This window comes from Ixodes scapularis, unplaced genomic scaffold, assembly GCF_016920785.2.
Source record: "Ixodes scapularis isolate PalLabHiFi unplaced genomic scaffold, ASM1692078v2 PGA_scaffold11__112_contigs__length_91849675, whole genome shotgun sequence".
NCBI lineage: Eukaryota > Metazoa > Arthropoda > Arachnida > Ixodida > Ixodidae > Ixodes > Ixodes scapularis.
This window is the reverse complement of record NW_024609837.1, coordinates 53,608,635-53,632,022: the sequence shown is the minus strand read 5'-3', so window position 1 is coordinate 53,632,022 and position 23,388 is coordinate 53,608,635. Positions and strand designations below refer to the sequence as shown.

Here is a 23,388-nt window from a genome sequence, read left to right as displayed (position 1 = left end):
TTGTCAATTAGAACATGTAGTAAACACTCTTCGAAACTGTCTGTTTAGTCTCGTTGCACTCTGCATGCTCTCAACGTGAAAAGAAATATTCGGATTCAAGTTCTAGATTTAAAGGTAACATAAGTGAAACTTGACGATCGTGCTGAAAAAAAGGTAATTCTGAGAAAAGAGTAAACATTCTTTCATTGTGTGACTTTTATTTGGTAGTAAGTAAATGCAGTTTCTGAGTCGAAATGAGCTGTTGAGCTAGTTGGTTTTGCATATTTACAAGGTAGTGCAAAGACAAAGCAGAAAGGAGACAGAAATAGGAAAGAAAAAAAGTGTTCTTTCCTATTTCTCTCTTCTTCCTGTTTTGTCTTTGCACTACATTGTAAGTATACAGTTTCTGAGTGTTTGGAAAGTATACATAGATTTTGACTTATAAATTGGGTTCCATGTTTTAGGCATAGGAGTGAAACATGCACCATCGATAGGCCGGAAATATTGGTCTTTTCGGCCATCCAATGTAATGAGGTAAACCCCACGAAGGTTTAGCATTTTTTCAGAATGCAAAGAAGGCTTATGTCTTTCTGTTTTCGTAAGAGATGCAGGGTGTATCGAGTGTGGTAGCCAGCCTGAGCGTGTGTACGTCGGGGAGAGGCCTCGTCAGATTGTCTGGTCTATTTTTGATGCAGGAGAAGCTGGTAGCATTTACAGTGCGCACCAACATGGCCTACGACGGCACGCTGGACGACGACTCCCCCGTCCACGGCTACGCCATCTCGTTTGGCGTCAAGGACTACCTTCAGATCCTGGAGGTGAGGTCGTGAGGCTCAGACGATGTGAAGCGCAAACGCACTTTACACGACGCGAGTGTAGCGCGAGGCTACTCTTACGCAACGCCCCTCCCCTAAGGTTCCGACTTAAGTCGAGGTAAGAGCGTTCTCGGCTGCTGTCGCGCGTAATCAATCCCCTTTCGCGACTTCCACAACCGGGCAGTATTTTTGGCGAGAACGTCTTTCCAATATACGAATGGCAAGAGAGGCCTCTTACGTGCTCGTCTTTAGTACTTAATCTACCTACCGGTTGAGGTCAGCTTGTGCACGGCAGACACTTGAGATTTGCAAACCAGGCGCGAGCTGTCAATGGCTTCAAACGGGAAACCGCGGACGATCACACTTTTAGCCTGCGTTTGATCTCACTTCATTGCGGCGCCTGGTTTGTCGCAGACGATAAACATTTTCCCCATCTGGTAGCGAACGATGTACAATGTTTTCTCATTTTATTTTCATCCGCAAATGACGCTTTATCACAGGCAAGCCGCACTCCTCGCTCTGGTTAATAGATGAACCACTTATGAACGCTCTTTTCGCGAGAGGCAAATTAGATCTCGCTCTTGCGGTGACCAAAATCTGGTACCTGTTGGGGTGTATGTTTGAGGATTTGAACCTACTATTTTGTTTGGTTTCTTCTTCACAAAGTTTGCTGAAGTAGACGTGGGGACTGCGACGTTGATGCGGTGGCAGGGATCCCGCGACGGCGACGACAGTTGAGTGCGGCTCGTGGATTGGACGAGAGCACTCTGAGAACTCGGCTCGAGCTCGGTTACAGTCACTGCCTCAGGGGATGTTCGCTGCGGCAGCGCAAATAGCCAAACTCTAATGGTGTCTGGAGCACGGTACATTTGTCGTGCATTGCCAATCCCAGTGCTCTGAGAAACGTCGGCGGCACATGGTCGGCGCCAAATTACATGTCCGCTTGTTCTGTTCTGGCTGCGCGTCGAAATTCTTTAAATTGTTCCACTAATGTGCGGAGATGAAAGGCATGTTTTTGGGTTGGGGATGTTGAGAATTTATCCCGAGCAGTAGTTAGTGAGTATAATGCTCCTAAAACGCGGCAAAGTTGATGTCATGTCCATCAAATAAGACTTTGTGATCGGTGAATCGGCTCGTCCTGACAATGAGGGTCGCACGTGCACCACAATGCGACGGGCGTGGCGGGCGCTAATTGGACTATCAGATAATCTTGTTCGATGGAAATTACATTAACTTTGCTGTGTGAAGAAGTGTTTAAGAAGTTTTTGATGTCATTTTAAGAAGTGTTTGATGGCTCTTTTTAAAGAAGAGCCCTGGTTAAGTTTTGATTGTCGCTGATTTGCCTCAGAATTGGCTCAACACATCAGTAGACATTATTCGTTAAATACAATTTTTTTCGCAAAGTTATTGAACTTCGAAATTTTGTCCTCACCTTTTCTTAAAAATTCTGCTTCCCACACTGAAAATGTGACTATGAATGTTGTAATTTGGGCAGCACGACATGCTCCGGCTAAGTTACAAGAAGTTTGATTGTCTGAAATGATTGCTGAGAAGCTCCCTCCAGCAGAATGACAAAAATGAGCAGTATACTATGTTCTTCAGACTGTCTGCTCGATGTGCAAGCTTTACAATGTGCGACGTCACCCCACTGGAAGCGGGGTGAGAGTTTAATGTTAATCTTGGCATCATCTTCATTTGCCGTCTTCTCAATAGCCTTTTGAATTTAGAGCTAATAAATAGCGTGCTGGGAAAAGTAAATGCCACTGTGGGTAGCGAATTCTTGCTATTAATTTCTAATTCTTCACTCGGGTAAGTTTATTTTTTTAAATTTTGAAGCACAAAATGCATTATCTTTGGCCACCTCCATGCAAAACCTTGGCTCAATACGCCGAAAAACCGGTTTATGCGATCCGTCGAAAGGTCCGACGATCCAGTTGACTTGTGCGGCAGGTTCCCCTTTCAGGGAAGTTATCTAAAGGTCCGTTGACGCTCTTGCGAGCTCTTACAACTGGGTGCCTTGAACCCTCTTACAACGAGAGGACACACTGGCGCCATCTGTTGGGTAGCAGTGTAAACTTGGCGGTCCGGCATATTTTCTATTTCTCTTGCACATTATCTTTTCTTTCTTGGCTCGAAAAACTTTTTGCAACGTTATAAGCAAGCCTTTCTTACGGGTATTACACACGTTTGACCTCGGAAATCCCACAGACCCTTCGCTCTTGTGGAATGCAGTTTCAGGCTCACCGCATAGATGGTGCCAGAATGCCAGTGTGTTCCCTCGTCCTAAGAAATTTTAAGAGGCTTCAACAGGTCAACAAGTCCCGTCTCTCTCGGACGTACTCGGTTGCAAGAGTGTGAACGGGCCTTAAAGTGCTCTTCCTGTTTGGTGCAATGTATCGGGTGTGCACATGCCGTGTTAAGTAAAGTTGATCTCCGGAAGCGAAAGAACCCCGAAGGAAACAAACGTCAGGATGGCAGCCTGTAGACGCTGATGGGTTCCCGTTCTCTTGCTGCAGAAGTACAACAACGACTGGTGGGTAGGACGGCTCACAAAAGAAGGCTGCGACATGGGTTTCATCCCGAGTCCGGCAAAACTCGAAAACCTCATTCTGCAGCAGACGCAGACGAGGAGCACGAAGCTCTACTCAAGGTTGGCACCGTCCTCCTCTCTTGGCTCTGTGCCGCTGGGGATGGTGATTGGGCTGTGTTCAGATGGCGTTAGCCCCAAGGGCGTCTGTTGTCTCTAGCCAGAGCAATGCCACTGGTACCCTGCGCTCTTTAATCATACAGAGGTTTCTTTATTTACTTATTTATTTACATATTTAGTTTATTTCTTTACCTATTTACTGTCGACACCGGTTATAACGAAGTCAATGGGGATCTGAGATCACTTGGCTATATCCACTTCTTCGTTATATCTAAACTCATAAAAGTAACACAAGCTGTCGCAAGCAAATGTTTACCGTGCCTGCAGAAAGCGGTTGAGGCTTCCCTGCACGCACTCTCTGCTAGATCGGATCTGCTTCTTGCCCACTGCAAGAAACTCCGATAGAGAGAAGATCCTGCGAGCTACGTACGGACCGTGTTAACAGCTGCGACGGCTGCCGTGGAGAACGCCGGCTGTGGAGAGCAAAGCGCGCATGCTTTATGCGCGCTTTGTCGAGGATGGCACAATTTTGTTTCGAGGAGATTGCCTTCTTCTTCCCCGTCGTGCTGTCAGCAGTGCCAGGACTCTCCATCGTTGAGCGGTGGCGATTTGCCGAATCGGTGCTTGAGCGAAGTTAGACTTTCGCGCAAGAGCGACCACACCGACCAGCGACGCCGACACGGAACACGAAGCAAACAAAGAAGCACGCACAGCACTGAGTTTGCGCTCAAGCTCTCCTTTCGTCGGTATAGAGAGCCTAGATTTAAGGGAGGGGACAACATGCAAGTAGTCAAAACTGAAAAACGTTCACCTTCTGCAAATGTGTCTGCCTCTTTGCCCAGTTTCCTCGCCACACTGGCCACGTGACAACCAGATGCAGGCGTACTTCCGCCAATCTGCCCAGGAGGCGTCTGCCATTAAATTGAAAATGCTCTCAATGATTGGAGTTGCTCCCTCTCTTAAATTTAGGCTCTCTCCGTCATCTCCGCCAGTACGCTGTCGCTAGCGCCCCGAACGCCCCTATTGGCATGCCACGACAGGTTCTCCGTGTGCGACAGGAAAAAGCCGTTTCCCAAATAAGGTGCGGAGAGCAGATGATGTTGCAGAGGCGTCCGCTGGCGGCCTTTGCTGCGTCGTCTGCCGCCCGGTCTGGGTGACTGCTCAGCCGCAGCAGCAAAGTGCAACGCTTTGCGACTTGGTAACTTTTCTAAATTCAATTATTTTTTCAATTGTCACAAAATTTTTCTTCGCAATATCCGCGGGAGCTGCTCAATTTCCTTCGCTTAAAACGGACACAAATACATAGAAAAAGTACAAATGAGAATGGGAAATCGCAAATTGTGTTGCCTATAGCCGCTACTCCATTCTAACCGACTTCGTTATAAGTGGGCACGACAGTATATGAGGCTTTTACCGTAGTTTCGAAAAACGTGTCCAACATTGGATTCGAAACCTGGTTTCCAGGATCGTAAAGCACCTAAATTTTCTCAAGCAACCCTACAACACGTAAAGTTTTTTTTTCTTCTAGTTTTGACGAGCCACACTTCGTTATGTGACCACAGACCAAACGCTCATGTTTCATGGCCCCGGGTTTCCAAAACAATCAGTGTCCCGCCCATATCTTTAGCGTTATTTCTATCCTCGCTGACCAAGTTCTTAAGTTTTGGCAGTGCTCTTTTAAGAGGGTAGAGTTTGGTCGCTAGAGGGGTGACAAGGTCGGCCTTGGTTTCTACCCTCTCACGGGGGCTCTCGATATATATATATAGTGCCAGCTGAATATAAAAGCAGGATTAAAGAGAGAGAGAGAGGGAGAGATAGAAAAGGTATGCACACCGGTGGTGTGCATGCCTTTTCTATCTCTTCCTCTCTAATCCTTCTTTTATGTTCAGCTGGCACCATAAATATAGCAATGAACCAACTTGCTCAGCTTCAAGTCGTCACAAGGTGCTCTAGAGTTGTGTGGAAAGAGCCAATCTTAAATAATGAGGTTTCTATGTCAGGAGGCAGATTGGGCATGCAATGCCCAATCAGTGGTCATCTGCAGCCTGGGGAGCCCCCAAATAAGAGCCTGGCTGCCCAAAATCAGTGTTCCCAAGCTTTATCTGAAAGGGCAGCAAATCCAGAACGACGGTCAGAGCCAAACGGTGTCGCCCGAAGACACTGCACATAAAGCTCGCAATTTCCAATCGTAAGGATGGGGCAGTGGTAGTGGCCCTAGTTATGGCCCTAGTTACCGGGCAAGAGAGAAACCCCAGTGTGTGTGCCGTTTCAGCAAAGCCGGTGGGTCTAGTAACATAGGTGGCCTCGTGAGTGGGGTCCTGTCCAACTCAAAGTCTTCGAATTCCAGGGGCTCCACGCCACCCACGCCAGGTGAGTCTTGGTTGCTTGCTCCGGCGCGCCCTGGGTCCGACGCCCTCCTTCCCCGTGCCTGTCCCAGCGCAAGTGCCAGAAAGCTAAGCCTAACACCTGTCCCCCATTTACCCCGATCCTTTGAGTGGTGCACGGACTGTTGTCTTGTTCCTTTGGGGAGTGGAGAAATCTACCTTTAAAGAAGGATTCTTGGAAGCCCAGGATTGTTGGAAATCTTGCAAAGCCTTGGAATTCGGGGAATGTAGTAATGTTGTGAAATATGGGAAGCTTCGGGCATTTTTAAGCAGACTAGGGATTTTTGAACTGCATAAATATGCAGGATATAAGAAGCTTAGGAGTTTTGGAGATCTTGAAGAGCCTGGAGTTTCGTAAGGCCTGGAAGGTCATAGACCATAGGATGCCTGAGAATATATGAGATTTTGGGGATCCTAGAGTTTGGGAAGTCTAGATATGCTAGGGAATATGGGAAGCCCAGGAGTGTCGCAGATTTTCGGAAGCGTAGGAATGTGGGAAGTAGAAATATCTGTAATTTTGGAAACCTATTAATTTCAGGAATTTCAGGAAGCTTAGGAGATCGGGAAATTTACAAATGTCATCTAGTATGGGAAGCCTTGGAGTGCCAGAAAGTTTGGAGAATCTTGAAATTTTGAAAGTCTAGAATGGAGGACTTGGGAACCCTAGGGATGTCGGGGGGAGCCTAGGAATTTCGGAAGCGTAGAAAATACCATGGGATATTGGAAACCAAATGTCAGAAGTTTTGGGTAGAGCATATAGGAATTTGGGAAGTCTAGAGATGTTCTTGAATTTGATGGGGCCTATATGATTTTTGGGGGTTTAGGAATTTGCAAGTCTTGAAATGTCACAGATATTCGAGAAGTCGTGAACCCTGAAAATTTTCAAGAAGTGGCGTGGCTGAAACTGCTATAGGAACTTGGAAAACCTGGAAATCTCGAAAGCAGACAAATGGACATTGTTGTCTGGCTAAATCTGTTGGTAGCTGTTATATTGTGGTGATTGAGTTTTCAATGTAATTATGGGAAGCTTGCGTAAATCTAGGTTAAATTAGAGAAAAGGTAGCAAGGGTCAGAGAAATTTCAAAACAAATGTTATAGCTGCATGCTAACACTGACTCAGGTTCATTGCATTTGGATGCACTCTTTAGTTGGTAGTTTTGGCATTAGTAATAAGCAAGTAGTCATGCAACTAACTATGGAAGCTCTAAACTTTGACCTGGTTTGTTTTGGGGTTTAATGAGGTCAGTATATACACAGTGATTCCACTTCTGCACCAAATGTGGTATTTTGTACCAAAATCAATTTCTTGCGCCATCCTGATAAAAATCCTCCATATTGCACCAAATTGCGTGGCTGGCCGAATTACGCAGTGACATGCGTCGTCTGTCATAGCCGCACGCAACCTGAGATGCGGAAAAGTGAAGGACACCTAACGGCTGTGCTGTCAACTGGAGCAGGTGCTTCTTTCTGAAGCAAGCCTTTCCGAGAACATGACAATAAACAATGCGCAGAAAGTTACATCAACAGTTGTGTCAACTTTTTTTATATGAGAAGTATCTGTCAAGTAATCCCTCACATTGGACTTCTGTGGAAGGTAAAGTTTTCTTAGTTAAGCCTCTGGAAACCAACATTGCAAAATGGCTTTACTGTCTACAGAAAAAAAAAAACGATAGGAGATTTTAGAAATTTAAAATGATATCAGGTGCTCAAAAGGGCTCAAAATTTCATGTTTATAGGCTTCAAAGTGCTCCCAAAACCATTTTTAGGTGCTCCAAAGTGCTCCAAAATTTTTTTCAGGTGCTTCCAAAATTGCTCCAAATCACAATTTTGCAGTAGCATCACTGTACACATCATTGTCGCTATTATTGATAGTTTTAGATGTTTGCCATTCTCCAGACTAGTTGTCGGAGAAAACTCAGAAAAGCTTGAAAATTTAAAAACAAAATGATGGTATACTCGCATACATGTCATTTGTAGGTTTCAGTAGTTTTCTGTCCACCTCTAATATTTGCTTATATGTCAAACTGATTCACAAGGGGCATGCTACCTGGGTCAAATATTCCTCTTAACAAGCTAATATAACACCCTCCATGAGAGCATATACGGCTGCGATGGTGCAGGCTAGCTGGCGTGAACTTCTTCTTAAAAGGTGAAAAACTCGAAGAAACCAAACTAGAAGACAAAAGAAAAAAAGAAAAAAAAACAACAGAAACCCGAGTCTCAATCTTGGCTCGCTCGTTTATTCGGCATTCTCCTCATACATACGTCATTCTCAAGTAAGGTGGTCATGCAGTTGGATGAGTTGGTGCACATGGTTGAGCACAAAAAAATTTTCCTTCTTCCCTCCTGCACGCTTGTCTATGTGTTCCCCGTCTTTTTGCGCGCAACCATGTTTAGTCATTCTCAAGGTCGCCGATTAACTGCCACTGGAATTCAAAATCACACCTGACATCAAAGGCCTGCCTGTTAGAACTTAAGCCTATTTGCCCCCTCTATATTCTAACGCACAATTCTGAACCGAAAGCTGCCCCCAGACCAAAGAACTCCGTTCTATTTAACATATCTTTATCGAAGCGACGGAGGAAAAGCTTAACAAGCTCCCTTCTCCCAGAACAGTTAAAGACGAAGAAGACAGCGGGTACCCGGAACGTCCTTGGAGGCCAAAGGGCTCTTTGAATTTTACTGCTCATCATTATGCTCACTCGGGCCATTTGGCCACACTTTGACACTTTGCTCGACTTTAAAAAACACACGCACAACCAAACGGGTGTTTCGAGAAAATGCTAGCCATCTACTAAATCATTTCACTACGTGGTACTTTCCAATACTTGCACTCTTACGTGCCCTTTCCAATACTTGCACTCTTACGTGCCCGCGTGGTACTTTCCAATACTTGCACTCTTACGTGCCCGCGAATTTTGCCTCACAAATTTTGCGAGCAAGAAAGCTGCCAGGTGCAGATCCCACCATCTCGTTACAAGGACGGTAAAATCCTGTAACAGCTTACCCCTCGTTGAGATTTATTGTAGCGGAAGCTCGTCGTTAATGGAGTGGCATTTTTAGAGTTTTCCTGCACTATAAGACATTGCATGTTATCGCAGTGTGTACTATTTATTCTCGCTTCCATGAGAAACAACACGGGTGCATCGCACGCAGCATTATTAGTGCCACCTGCCTCTCCACAAAGTGCTTGCTGAGGACAGGAGACACGTTTGTTGCCTCTAGCAGAGGGGGGGCCCCGCTTACCATTTGCTCCATTTTGAAAAACAGTGCGAATAACACACGGACAAGAAGAGAACACACAGGACGATGCGCTGACTATCAACTATATATATGTCTTCTGAATATAAAGTTGATAGTCAGCGCCTCGTCCTGTGTGTTCTCTCCTTGTCCGTGTGTTATTCGCGCTGTTTTTCAAAATGGATTCATACCAACTCGCCCAACTTTCCATTCTAGTAAAATACCATTTGCTACTGGGTCGTGTCCTAACAAGCGTCTACCCCTACATTAAAAGGGCAGTCTAACTGTTTTCACGTGTTGCAGCTCATATTTTTTTATAGTTACATTGGCAGAAATACTGCGATCTCGCCGTGTAATCGCTAAGGGAAAAACATCTTGATCTGCATGGCGGGTATATGGGAACCACGCTGTCGGGGGGGAGTGAACAAGTTTTGGTCTGACGGAAGTGAACAAGGCCTCTCCGCCGCTACCCATTGTCTCCGTGGTCTTTTATCTCAATCTTTGGCCAGACCTTGAAAGGAAGGGTCCTTGAAGACGGAACTAAAGGAAAAACCCCGAGGTACCTCCCGTGACATCACTCGAAAGACGAGGGTTGAGACATGCTCCCAACTTCAGTTTATTTCATTTTTTAAAACCAAGAAAAAATGGGTTTCTGCTCCTCATTCTATTGGTTTCATGAGCAGAATCTTCTAATTAATAAGGTAAAAAAATTGGTCAAATAAGGTTGAAAAATTTTAATGGCACCCATTAAAAGGACACTGCAATGAAAAATATGTTTTTTAAACAAAACAGATGGGACACATCTTTTTCATAATTTTTTCACGAGAAGAAAAAAAAATATTGTGCAATATTTACGTTGTTAGACTCGATTTAGGTGGAGGTCATGGCCTGCTCTAAGCCCCGCCCACAAATCAGTTGCCCCTCCCATTACTACTGGATTGGCTTGGCTGCTCTGCCGAACACGCTAACAAGACTGGTGTCTCCCTTTCCCGACATCCGGGGCGTCTAGTTTGGTGTCTGACAACGCCTGCTAGTTATGTGAGCAGACGCGCGACAGCCTTTCCATCTATCATCGTCTGCCATGCCTGAAGGACCGGACATGAACGCTGTCCGTCGGCATACGTTTTCACGTTTGTCTGTCTGCTGTTCTACCCCGTCTAAAAACTTTTACAACGCTGGCAAGACTCAACCATGAAAGCGGTGATCTAGCGTTTCATTATAGAGTGGGCGACGGTCCAATACTTGCATCGTCAGCGCCTGCTGATGTGCGGTGAAGAATGACCGAGAGGACTGAAAGAAACGAACAAAATAAGCATGCAGTCATTTGAGCTTTTTTGTTTTGTAATTTTTTTTGGTGTGGCATCCACAAACAAGGCGAGCGAGCGTCACGACGTGCAATTAAAACGTGAAGTAAAATTATTCGATTTGGCAGGCCAGGTGCACTGCAAAACTTAAAAGCCACTTGCCTCTTGAAGTGAGATGATGGGACCATACCTGGACTAACTTGATACTAGCCAAACGTCTGATTGCCTCCAGCCACATCGCTCGCAAATTCTTACCTGTGTAGATATCTTCTCTATATTGAAACCATGGTTGCATTCGCTATGGCTTCACAATTCACAGAGCAGTGGGGCTGCTTTTACGGGAACCAACATCTTTATTCAGCATCAACACGCACTAAGAAAGAAATCGGGCCAGATCAATCAAAATAGGGACGCTAGGCTCAGGTCAGTCCCGTTAGGAAAACAAGCATCCGCACAGCGCTTCCAAAGGTGCTTGCCTGCGACAGTTGTTTGCTGCAAACCACGTTGGTCGATAAGATCTTTCTCTAAGCACCTACGTGAACTCAAAACGTCCCACATTCATAAAAATTCACGAGCTCAACAAGTTACGCTCGTTCAGCACTCTACAAACGCAGGCAGCCATGTTTGTTAGCGTTTCAAACTAAACCGGCAGAAGCAATCTTGTAATACATTTGAAAACAACAAACAACAGAGGTCTTGCTCGGGACGTGTCATTAAGTACTCTAGAAGCAAATTGCAGCATTTGTTTTAGGGAAAGGTGTTGGTGTCTATTGCTTTTTCGTAACAGACACCACAAGACAGGGACAGAAAGTGAGAGACAGTACACAAACATTGCCAAGGCGACACCTGTTCATCGAAAACGTCCTTGAGGGGAATGACATGCGTGGAACTTATTCACACTTTCTGGAGCATAGCGACATTTTTGCGGACGCTTGCATACATTTAATATGGCAGCTGCGGGGACAGGAGCCCGAATGGCTTGCAGGCAAGGCGATTGTGGTAGCACTGTGGGCTGCTTTTACTCGTTGGTTTTGCAGACCAGAACGGGCTGGAGAGCAACGTGGAAGAAAGCGACAGTCCGGGCAACACCAAGTTGGGACGAGGCGTCATCACCACACTCCCTGCCAAGGAGAAGCGAAAACCCTTCTTCAAGAAGGCAAGCGTTTCTTTTGTGGACGTGTAGAAAGTGTTGAAAAGGCTTTTGGACTTTCGTTTGATCACATTTAAAGGACACGCCAAAAATAAAATAGGAGATAGCTATACACAAACTCAACTTCGTAACTTCACGCCGCAATGGCATGACGTAACAAAAGTTGTCTGGACTACACATCACGTTCATTGAGTCTTCCAAATGAAAACGGCCGCCTGATCGTTCAAACTGTCATCTGCTCTCTCAAACTTGTCTGCATATTGTCGTCTGCTCGTTCAGATCACAGCGGCCTGTAGGTCAAACATTGACCTGGTAACTGCAATAAGTAAGTGCAGGGCTCAAGAGACTTACAAGTCGTAAGATTGTTTGAGGCAAATATAGGCTCAGTGTAAACAGTAGATACAAGGAGATATTTATTGTTGTTACCAGTGGCCATCACCGACTTGTTATGACTGATTCACTTGGTGTGATTCTGCTTGCAATTTTCAGCATCAACTTCAAGCCTCGCTGCTACGCTCCACACTTGTTTTGCAGCCTGTGTGACGTTGCGACCGAAAATAGCGAGCAGAATCTCATCATGGTTTTAGCGTCCATTCTGGGGCATTCACATGTAATGAATCGCTGCACGTCGCATTATTCGCGCAAATTTTTTTTGGGTGTAATGAGCCTCGTTAATTTCGCTCGGGCCACTAAAGTGGCGAGACATTGCTAGGAAGACGAAGAATCAACATATCAAATGCGGAAAAGAGCACGGGGACTCATACCAACGCCGCCAACATCGCATTTCAATGGTTTGTTTAGGTGCGACGGCGAGCTTATTGCCCACACCCCATCGTGCATGCACGGCGCCGGTGGCGTCTACTAGGGGTGCTCCGGTTATGTTGTAAACATGAGCTGGTGTATACCGCTAGGACCCATTGTATGTTCCTAATATTTTTGCCAACGATGGAAGGACGGAAGAGAAAAGTATTACAGTCACAAAGTGGTGATTAAAAGGTTGATGGAAATTATCTGGGGAAACTTGAAGGATGCACAACTAGCACAGCTGGGGACAGGGGGGCGGGGGGGGGCGGGGGGGCGGGGGCAGGGGGGGGGGGGGGGCGGGGGGGCGGGGGCAGGGGGGGGGGGGCGGGGGGGCGGGGGCAGGGGGGGGGGGGCGGGGGCGGGGGCAGAGGAAAATTGGGACTCCCCCTCCTCGTGGCTCCGGCCCAAAGTCTCAACCCTGTCTCCCACTGGGTCCGGTGCTGGGGGTAACACCGACAGGGTTTGACCAGAGGAAAATTGGCGACCCCCTCACCGGGGGGGAAAAGGCATGGGGGTGATGTTTTTAGTTTTTTTTGCCCGATCCCCCAAAGGTCATCTGAATGATATCCCACACTGCCTAGGGATAGCTAGGGAAATAAAACTGCTTTAAAAGGACGGGAGGAATCGCATGTTTGTCTTTTTAGACTTATGCTAGGTGGCTCAAGCTACTGCCATTTACAAAGGGTATAGAAATACAAAAATAAAAGGGCCGAAGGTTTGTTGAATTAGTCTAACTTCGATATTGGACAAAAGTTAGTGATGCCCTATCTGTAAGTGTGTGTCATGGGTAGTGGTCTCTAGATTCGGTGCTAGTTCGTAACCTTCACATTGCCCTTTTTCTCCGCAGTCTGAGAGCCCATCCCCGTACGACGTAGTGCCTTCTGTGCGACCAGTGGTGTTGGTGGGGCCTTCTCTCAAAGGCTACGAGGTGACAGACATGATGCAGAAAGCACTGTTCGACTATCTGAAGCACCGCTTCGAAGGCAGGTCAGTGCCCTTCCCGCTTTTGCCGACGTTTCTTTAACAGCGACAGGGGGTTGGGGGGGGGGGAGGGGGGAGAGGGGGGAGGAGGAGGAGGAGGGGGAGGGAGGGAGGGAGGGAGGGAGGGAGGGAGGGAGGGAGGGAGGGAGGGAGGGAGGGAGGGATCCTTTGCAGAGGATCGCTGTGACGTCGCCAATCACACAATCCCTCTCAGCCGCCAAGATTATACGAAAACAAAAATTTCCGTCTGTCGAACCGGATTCGAACTAGCGACCTGTGGATGCCAGCAGTTGTTTATTCTACAGTCGACTGCCCTCCCAACTGATCTATTGAGGGGGCAAATTTCGGAAGATTAAAGGCGATGTGCGTTCCATTTCCTTCTACCTCGGTTTATATGAAAATAAAAATTGGGCATATCGCGAGCCTCAAGTGTACACTTGATGTGAGAGCACGGTCAAAGATGGCGAGTGGGTGCCGGAGGCGCTGGAAAGAGACGCCGTTCTCATCTTATCTGCGACTATAGACCATTCTAGAAGAGCGCTTCTGATTGACGCCATTTTCATTTTTTTATCCGTGTGGCCCGTGATTCGCTCGCTTTCAGCAGCAATGCACATGCTGTTTCACTGAGCTTTTCTTATCTGTAAACGTTGGAAAGGCGCATAGAAAGGGTTGGCTACAGCAATGCCACTTAGAAGACGTTGCGACTAGTGAATCTGCGGTGCCTAGCTTGCGTCGTCGTCTTGCATCATCTTGGAACGAGCGCTATGTTAGCACGTGGCAATGCCAAAGCGGAAGCATGTGCGATTTGGAACCACTATTGACGACGTGCAAGCTTTGTCTCCTAGGTGGCTGTAGACGACACCCCGTTGTGCTGGCGCACTATATCCGGGACTGCTAGACCTCGGAAAGTTTGTAGCGGATCCAAAGAAGGCCAATTTTAGTTTATTATCATGCTCGCGAGACGGCGCAGAAGTGTTGACAGTGCCACCGTGATAGTTAGTCACGCGAGTGGCGAGCTGCTGTCTCTAAGACGCATGCGGAAGTATACTTTCCAGAAAACTGCCAGGGTTTTGCTTGCAAACTATATGGCTTTTTAAGATTATCTCATATTCCTGTCATATTCCTGCAGACGTAGAGTCCAGAGGTAAGGAGAAAATTTGTTGATGGCCCGTACCGCAGCGAGGCGCTTCTTTTTTGTGATTTTCTGTGATTGTGTAGTTCATTCCAGCTTTACTAATGGAGCGGCCCGCATAGGCAATGATGTGTTCGACAGAAAAAATAGCTCATTGTAAAAGAACGTCTCCAGTGCTGGTGTCACTAGCGTCAGTGTACTGTATGGTCTTGGCGTCGTTGCAGAACTGCCAGAGAACTGGGTTAGCCGTGAGAGCTCTCTTCAGCGAAGTAAAAGCAATTTCACGAGCGGGTGTCCCAGAAAATGTGGTTTTGCTTTTAAGAAGTTCATTACGGGGACTAGTGATGTTAGCAAACCCTCGGATGAACCTTCGAAAATACGAAGCCAGTCCTATGAAGCTGCGCAGATCTGTCTGTCTCTTTGGCAACCTGTGGTACGTGAGGCAACTGGACAGTGCGCATTTCGTCTAAGTGCTGGCACACAAGGGTTGTGTCCGACACTGACGTTGGGTTGCGTACCAAAAAGATGTTGAATGCGGTGTCCGCGATTCCCTTCGAGATATGACGTATGCGGTCCGACCCTTGCACGTCGGCGTCGGCTCTGCTGCAAAGTGTCAAAACGTCTTCGATGTAAGACGTGTACCTTTCTTCATTTTGCTGTTGACAATACTGAAGTTGTTTTCTTCGCAGTTTCTCTACGGCTTGTTGGGCTACTGAAAATCTCTCTAAGTTTGGCGGTAAAAGCTGCCCAGTCGGGAATCTCATCTTCATGTTTTAGGAACCAGGTCTTAGCGACTTCTGTCAGATAAAATGCGATCTTTGCTAGCCAGCGATTGAAATAGCTTACACGCTCGTAGCTGTCTATCCAGTCATCGACGTCCTCGTTAAGTAGGCCGGCGAAGACCTTGGGGTGCCCAGCTGAAAATTCTCATTAGATACAATTGGAATTCTAACTGGTTTTAATTGGAACCAATTGGTTTTACTGGGTTCCAATTAGCACACTGGCCAATGGGTCTCACCAATTGGAAAAAATTTTCCAGTTGGAATCTTAATCGGTTCCAATTGGTTCCCACTGCAGTGACCAATTGGTTGTCCCAAAACCTAGCTGGTACCAATTAGAAATTCCAATTGGAATCTACATTAATGGGAATTTTCAACTGGGGTCCCGCTGCGACTGCGGGCGACCCATGCATGCGTTGGTGGGACTGGGATTGGCGTGTTATGAGTCGTAGTGCTGGAAGATGTGGTGATTGACATTTCCTTTGCTGTTGAGGACGCAGTTATTCTAGCGAGTGTTCGCTTTCGTAGCTCCAGGTTGTAGCAAAAGCAAAAGGTCGGGGGTGTCGAACCCAACATGAACGCGCATATCAAAGATTGGCACCCTGCTTTCCAATCTTCTCGGTCGTGTGTGGTGGGGAAGGAATATTCAGAAATGTGGAGGTTTGGAAGGTTGGTTTTCTTTAGCATATATTAAGGATATTCACGAAACATACTTTTTACAGCCATTGCAAATGCACAGGCTTAGTTATTGCTCCCAAAATCAAGCGATTAGTGAGTTTAGCTGGGAAGATATTTTTTATCGGCATCCTGTCAGCTAGATTTTCTTGGGGATGTTTTATTGGCGTCCTGTCAGAATTTGCCGGGAATGTTTTGTCAGTGTTCCGTCGGATTTTGTCGAAATATTCTACTGGTAAACTTTGCACCACGTCATTGTATGTTTTGACATTTGTTACTGTGGTTCCTATTGCAGGATCATAATAACCAGAGTGACTGCGGACATATCACTGGCAAAGCGCACGGCCGTCAACAATCCCGGCAAGCGGGCCATCATTGAACGAGCAAACAGCAGGTCATCTTGCATGGGTGAATATTCCCTTTTCATTCATTGTCTTTCTGGGTCGAAACTTTCTGGGTGCCAACAAAAGGGAAAATTTGAACAATGCTCTCCCTGACAGAAAAGATTTTGACAGATCTCATCCGGTGTATGTACGTTGTGCAACGAAGAGGGCCCTGACAGCCTACTGCTGTGTGAATGTAAACCGGAAAGCAATTGTTTGTTGCGTAGGTACTGTCCTTGACCCATTTAAGCCCATTTACTTCCCTAGGGTGAAACGGCACTTTCAATGAGTTGACCGTGCACAGTTTGACTCACCGCAGATGTTTGTTTGATTTGTTTCTGGTATGATCCATAGACATACACTACACAATATGTGCTAACATATTACTTGTCCTTGGCAAAAATTTTCAACTGGGATCCAACTGGTCCCCTACTGGTTTACGGAACACATTTCCAGATGCAGCTGGTCCCAGTTGAAGTTGGTCCCAGCTGCTGTTGGTGCCAACTCCAGCAGCAACTATACACAAAAAGGAAGGTTGGCCAGTCTTTGTCAGAAAGAAAGAAATACCCAGTTGGGTAACGTAGAGTCAAGCCCAGGTATAGCGAAATATCGGACAAACAGATGTTGGTTGCACGCCCCTGATGCTTTTAATCTGTGCGAACAAAGTGGAGGTGGCGCTGCAGATATAACTAGAGAAAAGTTCCGAAAGGATTTTTTGCGAAAATCGCTAAGAAATAGCATTTCGAGCCCCAGGAGTATACAAAACGTGTTTGCCGACTTCACTCGTGGTGCTCTCCGGCGCCAAACGACTTTTTCAAGGAAAAATTATGCAGCTCAGCGCTCAACGAGTTCAGCTTCGCACGCCATGCGATAGCCATTTTGCACGCCGGGTGTTGGGTTACAACGGTATCAAAGCGAGCAAAAATTGTAAAGACAGCCTGGACACCCTGTGCACAGTCCAACGTGGAAAGCTGCTTTCGTCTGCAAAAAAGACTCTCTAAAGAAATTTGTCTGTTTTTGCCTTCTACATCTGGCAAACAGGCTTTCAATATATCTGGCATCATTGCACTGGTTGCCGTCTTGAGCACATCTCGCAGTGTTTAATGTCTGCGGGCTGCATGTTGCGCATTCCTGCTGTACGTCCTATATATACCGGCACCATCTTGTGGCTTACCTCACAAATGATCTTGCGATTGATTCGGTTCCACTTGATACTTGCATTTCATTCCATTAATTCCTTGGCTCACAAATAAATCGGTTACATTTGCTTCGTTTCACTAGTCTCAGCAGGTAGGCATATCGCCTACCTGTTGAGACTAAAAGTTGTCCGGCCTTTAGGTACAACGTGCTTGTAAAGGTGGGGCACTATTTGTATTTGCTTCTTCATTTTTCTGAAAGATAGTCTCTGAGCGTTTTTCTCTCGGCATTCAAATTAGCAGTGTTAGACTGCCGACGCGAATAGTTCCGCCGCACCAGCTGCACCGCCCACAGCCGTAGCATTCCTGCAACCGTGTAATTCTCTTACATTATTATCATTCTCGTACAGCTTCAAAGACGCTGATATTATGTTAGAAACACTAAAAATGCTGTAAACAGCCCCGCTGACTCCGAGCTTAATCTTGGTTTCTGTTGTGTGAATTCTTTGCTTTTTAAGCAATTTCTGCTAAAACAACAATCATGAGAATGATAATATTGTAAGAGATTTCTGCAGCTCAGCCATGTGGAATGGTGGATCGCATGCACAGTATCTAAAATGCTGACATTGATGAGAAAATTTAAAAGTGATATGACAAGTCCTTGGTCCCTATACCAGGTTTGTTCAGGGTGACTCCGAATTATAATCAAAACCGTGTAACCATGGAATTGGTCGAAATTGCCGATCACTAGCGAGCTGAAGGAACACCGTTCCCATGATTCCTCGAGTGCGAGCCGGCCCACTTGGGGGATATAACAAATGGTCTATTGCGAAGGAACCTCCGGATACTCGATCGGTGTTTGTGCGTCCGCAGCGAAGAGCATCGGAGGCTTAGCGGTTCCTTTCTTTCTCTTACAGCCGAGGTGCAGGCAGAAATCGAACGTATCTTTGAGCTGGCACGAACCCTGCAACTTGTTGTCCTTGATTGCGACACCATCAACCACCCTTCCCAGCTGGCCAAGACATCACTGGCGCCCATCATGGTCTACGTCAAGATATCCTCCCCAAAGGTACGCCTCTGGCCGTCTGGCCCTCCCCGTCTTTCGTTCCTCCCCCCTCGAGTACCCGAGGAACGTACCGGCATCTGCGACTGTTCTAAAGCAAAAATCATACCCAGATGGCATTTTTCGGTGCTCTATTTTGGTCACTTACTCGGAATCTTTTAAGCAGATAGACCTTTTCTCAAACTTTGGGAAAAGTAGCTTGCCTCACCACTCTCACCAGCCAGTTTTGTTAGATCGCCACTGCTACAATGCATCGAGGGCACTTTAGTCTTTCTGCACGTGGGACAACCCCGCTGGAGCTTCGTGCGTGCACTGCTGCCTGCCTCCTGTGAACTAAAGTTATGGCGACGTCACGCATGCGTGGAACGCTTAGTGAGATTGGTCTATTTTTTGTTATGCTGTTCTAGATGCATTATGCTTAGAGGTATGTGAATATCATAATCTTTTGGAACAAATCGAAATGAATAATAAAGGTGATAAATCGAATTGAATGTGAATAGTTTTGAAAAAGAACATTTTGGAAAACAAATATTTTCTATTGCTGTGAATTAAACAAGAATGCTTAATCAAACCACAACTCAAACCTTCATTTTTTTTCTTTTCAGCAACCATATTGTATTTACTCGATTCTAAGCACCCTCTTTTTTCACACCCGCGATGTTCAAAGAGGGGGGGTGCTTGATTCGGAACATGCCCCGAAAATACGAAATTCGCACAAGAAATCTGAATTTATTATAATCAAAATGAAAGAATAAATGTTTGAAAGGAAATAAATAAAGATTGCAGAGTAGCCCGCTTGCCATCAGTTTGCACCACGTTCGACTAGTCGCTCTCGCGACTTGTCTTTTGAGGATGATCTAGGGCGCAAGTTTCCGACCGTCGGCTGTGATGCACAGCATTACGATCACCCTTTGCTTCTCATAGCCAGTCGTACGCAAGTTTACTTCTCGGGCGCCTACTTCATTCAGGGTGCACGTTCTTGGCATGTCGATGTACACAGGGGTCTCATCGGCATTGCCTATCTGCCAGAGCTAGTCCGTAGCGAGATTCGAGACGCATCTTCATCACATAACGTTGGAAGTTGACAAGCCTGTCTTCGAAGTCCACCAGTAGCTTCTGGCAGATAGTGGTGCGGCGTCTCAAAGAGAAACCGTTCCTCTTCATCATCCGCTCCACCCAGCCTCGGCTTGCGCGGAACGCCGCACTCCGAACTGTCCAGCAGCGCCGTGATTTCCATTGTCTTCCGCGTAAGAAATAACCATTCTCTTGAACTTCATTGTGTATGAAGTTCTCCTTGCACTCATGATGGAAGACTTCCGCAAACCACGTGCACACAGTGAACGGAATACGATTGCGAGGCCAACGCGGACAAATAGGCTTAACAGACTAAGCAACCAACAAGTCTGAATTGCATTGATGGGCGCTGGGCAACAGGCAGGTGCATTGCAGCTCGGTGCAAGGCACGTGCTCCGTGCTCCTCGCGCATTTATAGCGGCAAAAGACGATATACCTTTCGCAGCTACTGGCTTTTTGCGCACCTCTTTGAAGAGTTGTGCTGGCTTACATACTGTACAGGGTGTCACAAAAGAAAATTTACACTGTCTTTTTTACCGCAAAAATAAACTAGGCATCGCCGAACTCTCATTCTCCGCCCAAAGGTAGAGCTAGAGGTCACAACCATATGCCAAAGTTTCAGCCCGATCCGATAAATTAATCAAAAGTTATTAGTGATTTTCTGAAAATTTCAATGGGAAAATGGCGGCCGTTGGAGTTTTCAAACAGATGGGGCTCTATGGCACCAGAAACCGAAAACGGGCAAAAATGGGCTCCATTTTCCCATTGAAATTTTCAGAAAATCAACTATAACTTTCGATTAAGTTATCGGATCGGGCTGAAACTTTGGCATATGGTTGTGACCTCTAGCTCTACCTATGGGCGGAGAATGAGCGTTCGGCGATGCCTAGTCTATTTTTGCGGTAAAAAAGACCGTGTAAATTTTCTTTTGTGACACCCTGTATTTTCGCCGGATCGTCCTTCATAATAAGCATGTCTGGCCGTCGACACACTTAGAATAATCCGGTTCAAAATGCATGCGTTGCGATCGGGACTGCGTCAAACTTCGAAAAACGTGATTATTCGTAAAAAGCGATTTCGTTATAACAAGGGATTACTGTACTTGGAAAACAATAGGCTCGTTTGATTTACCTGCACCTCCTGCCCCGGTGCAGAAAAGTGTAGGGGCAGAAGTACATCGCTCTACACTCTTATGCGCCGGTGCAGGTAAATCGAACTCGGCTAATCTATTAGGAGTTCCTCGATGTTGTTACCATTATTTTGTCATTGTTTCACTCCCTCAAAAAAGAAAGTTCATCTGTCGCATTAAAAATGAAGGCCACTTTCTCAAGGTTTAAAAAATGGCTGCCACAAAATAACGGCAATAGACGCAAAATATTTCAGCCAGAATATTAGGGGACAGGTGCCTACCACTGTGATTTTTTTCAATCAAATCTGAGAAGGTCCCCGTCAGGTGGTTTGGCGTGGAATGACTTGGCTGTGGTGGCTGCAGCAGCCAGAACGTTGCAGTGTGCGTCCTCTCGCCACGATCGTCTAGACGGACTAGTGCGTTGACAACCGGTGCCACTTCTGACACCATGTCACGTGGGCAAAAGAGAACTTCCACTCGCAGGTTTTATAGTTAGCATCGTACACATGTGGAGCATTGTGATGGTGTGGGCAGTGCACATCTTATCAGGCTGATACAAAAGAGTTCATTTAGGAGTGATGCATTGTGTATTTTAAAGACAAGAAAATGCCATTTCGAGTTGGCACAAACTCATCGCGAGTTTCAGCTCGATGGTGTCGCGCACCTCGGTGTCACGTGACGCTGCATCACGTCTCACAGATGCGCATGCGACACATGAAGCCAGCACACTTCAAAACACGCTGCACATAGTTTGTCCATAAGATGAAGATTTAAGAAGACGACACAACCACAGCACAATGCACGAAACATGTGGTTGCGTAGTCTTTTTCTTTCTTCAATCTCGACCCGCACCAACCTGCTCTTGGTCCTACTGCGTAAATGGAAGCTATGTTGCTACGAAGTTGTGCTTTGTGTTGCAGGTGCTCCAGAGGCTGATAAAGTCTCGGGGCAAATCTCAGAGCCGGAACCTCAACGTGCAGATGGTGGCAGCGGAGAAGCTGGCCCAGTGCCCGCCCGTGAGTGCAATCCTCTTCCCACCGCCCGCTCTGTAACGGACGGGCGTCTGCCACCGCCGCTCCTGTAACACCTCAACAGTGTTGCCGGCAACAGTATGACAGGACGGAAATGGAGGGAGCGCTTTTTAGGATGCGATGGTCGTGCTGCGGGCATCCTGGCGCTTTTAAGATGCGAGGACGCTTTAGGGGAGAGCGTTTTTAACGTGGCTCATCCTGAATGGCAGTGGTTGAAACCCAGGGGGTTCTTCGGTGCTCCGGGCTGTGGTCGGTCCGTCCTCCATTGATTTCTAAACTTGTTTCAAGTGGGCACATGTGTTAGAAACTCGCAGAACAAGGGCGCTCACAACCGTCTCTCGAACGTGTTCCGTGTGTTTCTCGGACAATGTATTTTAAGTCCCCACGAGTGGCCGAGAAAAAATCGTCCCGTCCCGCAAAAAGTTGTTTTGCTTTTCCGTGTTACTGTTGAGACTGGTTATAACAAAGTCGGCGAGAATTGGAAATCACTTTGGTATATTCGGTTCCTAGTTACATCTGGACTCCATAAATATAATGCGCACAAATGTTAATACGGGCCGTTATGGACCCATGTTTATCGGGCCTGCAGAAAGCGGTGGAGGCTTTCTTGCAGGTGCAGCATGTGTCTCATAATGGCAGCCTCCGTACCATCCAACTGCGAGAAGAAGCCCCGACCAACGGGACGTTCCGCCAGGCACGTATGGACCGCGCCAATAACTACAACGGTAGCCATGGAGGATGCCGGCGGCATTGTCGTCTTCACTACAGTCCAACCTTGTTATTACAAACACTGATATACCGAATTATCGGATATAGCGAAGTAAATATAAATTTTGGTTGGTTATGCTTTATTTCAATGGAAGTTCGACCTTTAAAACGAAACCGAAACCACGGAATCCTACGCGGTATCGGTTATAGCGAAATTATTTTCGGCCGCGCACGGCTCGAAATATGTGCAATACCAAAACAAAAAGAAATAAAATCTATAAATTACCATGTAAAAAGGCAATGTACCTAAATTCAGTGCCGATTTTCAAGATACCGAACATTGCCAACGCTCGAACGAGCACCTTGGGAGGTGACTGGCGCCATCTATGAAGCGGGTGCATAAACCCTAAAAGATGGCGCACCAGCGGCGCCACCTATAAGCGTCATCAAACACTAAAATTTAGAGTGCCAAAGCGACAGCGACGGCAGTCAGTCAATCTGGGAGCAGAAAATGGCGACGTTGAAGCGCAAAGCTCTGTCTCTCGAGACGAAAGTTAAAATTTTAAGAGCAGTTGACAGCGGCCGCAAGAAGAAAGATGTTGCGGAGGACCTCAAGATCCCACCCAGCACATTGTCTACTCTCTTAAGTTCGAGGAAGAAGATTGAAGAGACCTACGCCAACAGCACTCTGAAAGGCGACAGAAAGCGTGACAGGCCTTCTCATTACCCCGATGTGGAAGAGGCTTTGTTCTCCTGGTTCAAGGACGTGAGAGCGCGAAACTTGCTGGTGTCTGGTGCTCTTCTGCAAACGAAAGCCGTCAGTTTAGCGTGCCTCTTGGGGCATCATGACTTCAGGGCAAGTAGCGGTTGGCTTCAGCACTTTAAGAACCGGCACGAGGTCGTCTGCCACACCCTGTGGCAGACGATTTTTCTGAGTACTTTTGTAACGAATATTGGATATAACGAACCAATTT

At 46.6% G+C, this 23,388-nt stretch overlaps 1 protein-coding gene across 4 annotated transcripts in view; it reads left to right on the top strand.

The window, feature by feature from the left end:
- Nucleotides 1–23,388, top strand: part of LOC8036426 (voltage-dependent L-type calcium channel subunit beta-1) — a 132,199-nt gene that overhangs the window by 70,420 nt on the left and 38,391 nt on the right. For 2 of the 4 annotated variants that reach the window (XM_042288909.1, XM_042288910.1), the window contains 8 exons: nucleotides 675–797; nucleotides 3,311–3,444; nucleotides 5,789–5,811; nucleotides 11,407–11,525; nucleotides 13,171–13,310; nucleotides 16,186–16,298; nucleotides 18,327–18,478; nucleotides 21,596–21,691. In XM_042288909.1, coding sequence (XP_042144843.1) covers nucleotides 675–797; nucleotides 3,311–3,444; nucleotides 5,789–5,811; nucleotides 11,407–11,525; nucleotides 13,171–13,310; nucleotides 16,186–16,298; nucleotides 18,327–18,478; nucleotides 21,596–21,691 — 900 coding nt within the window. Of the gene's footprint in view, nucleotides 1–674; nucleotides 798–3,310; nucleotides 3,445–5,713; nucleotides 5,812–11,406; nucleotides 11,526–13,170; nucleotides 13,311–16,185; nucleotides 16,299–18,326; nucleotides 18,479–21,595; nucleotides 21,692–23,388 lie in introns of all 4 variants that reach the window. The other 2 variants (XM_042288907.1, XM_042288908.1) reach the window with 1 other exon arrangement.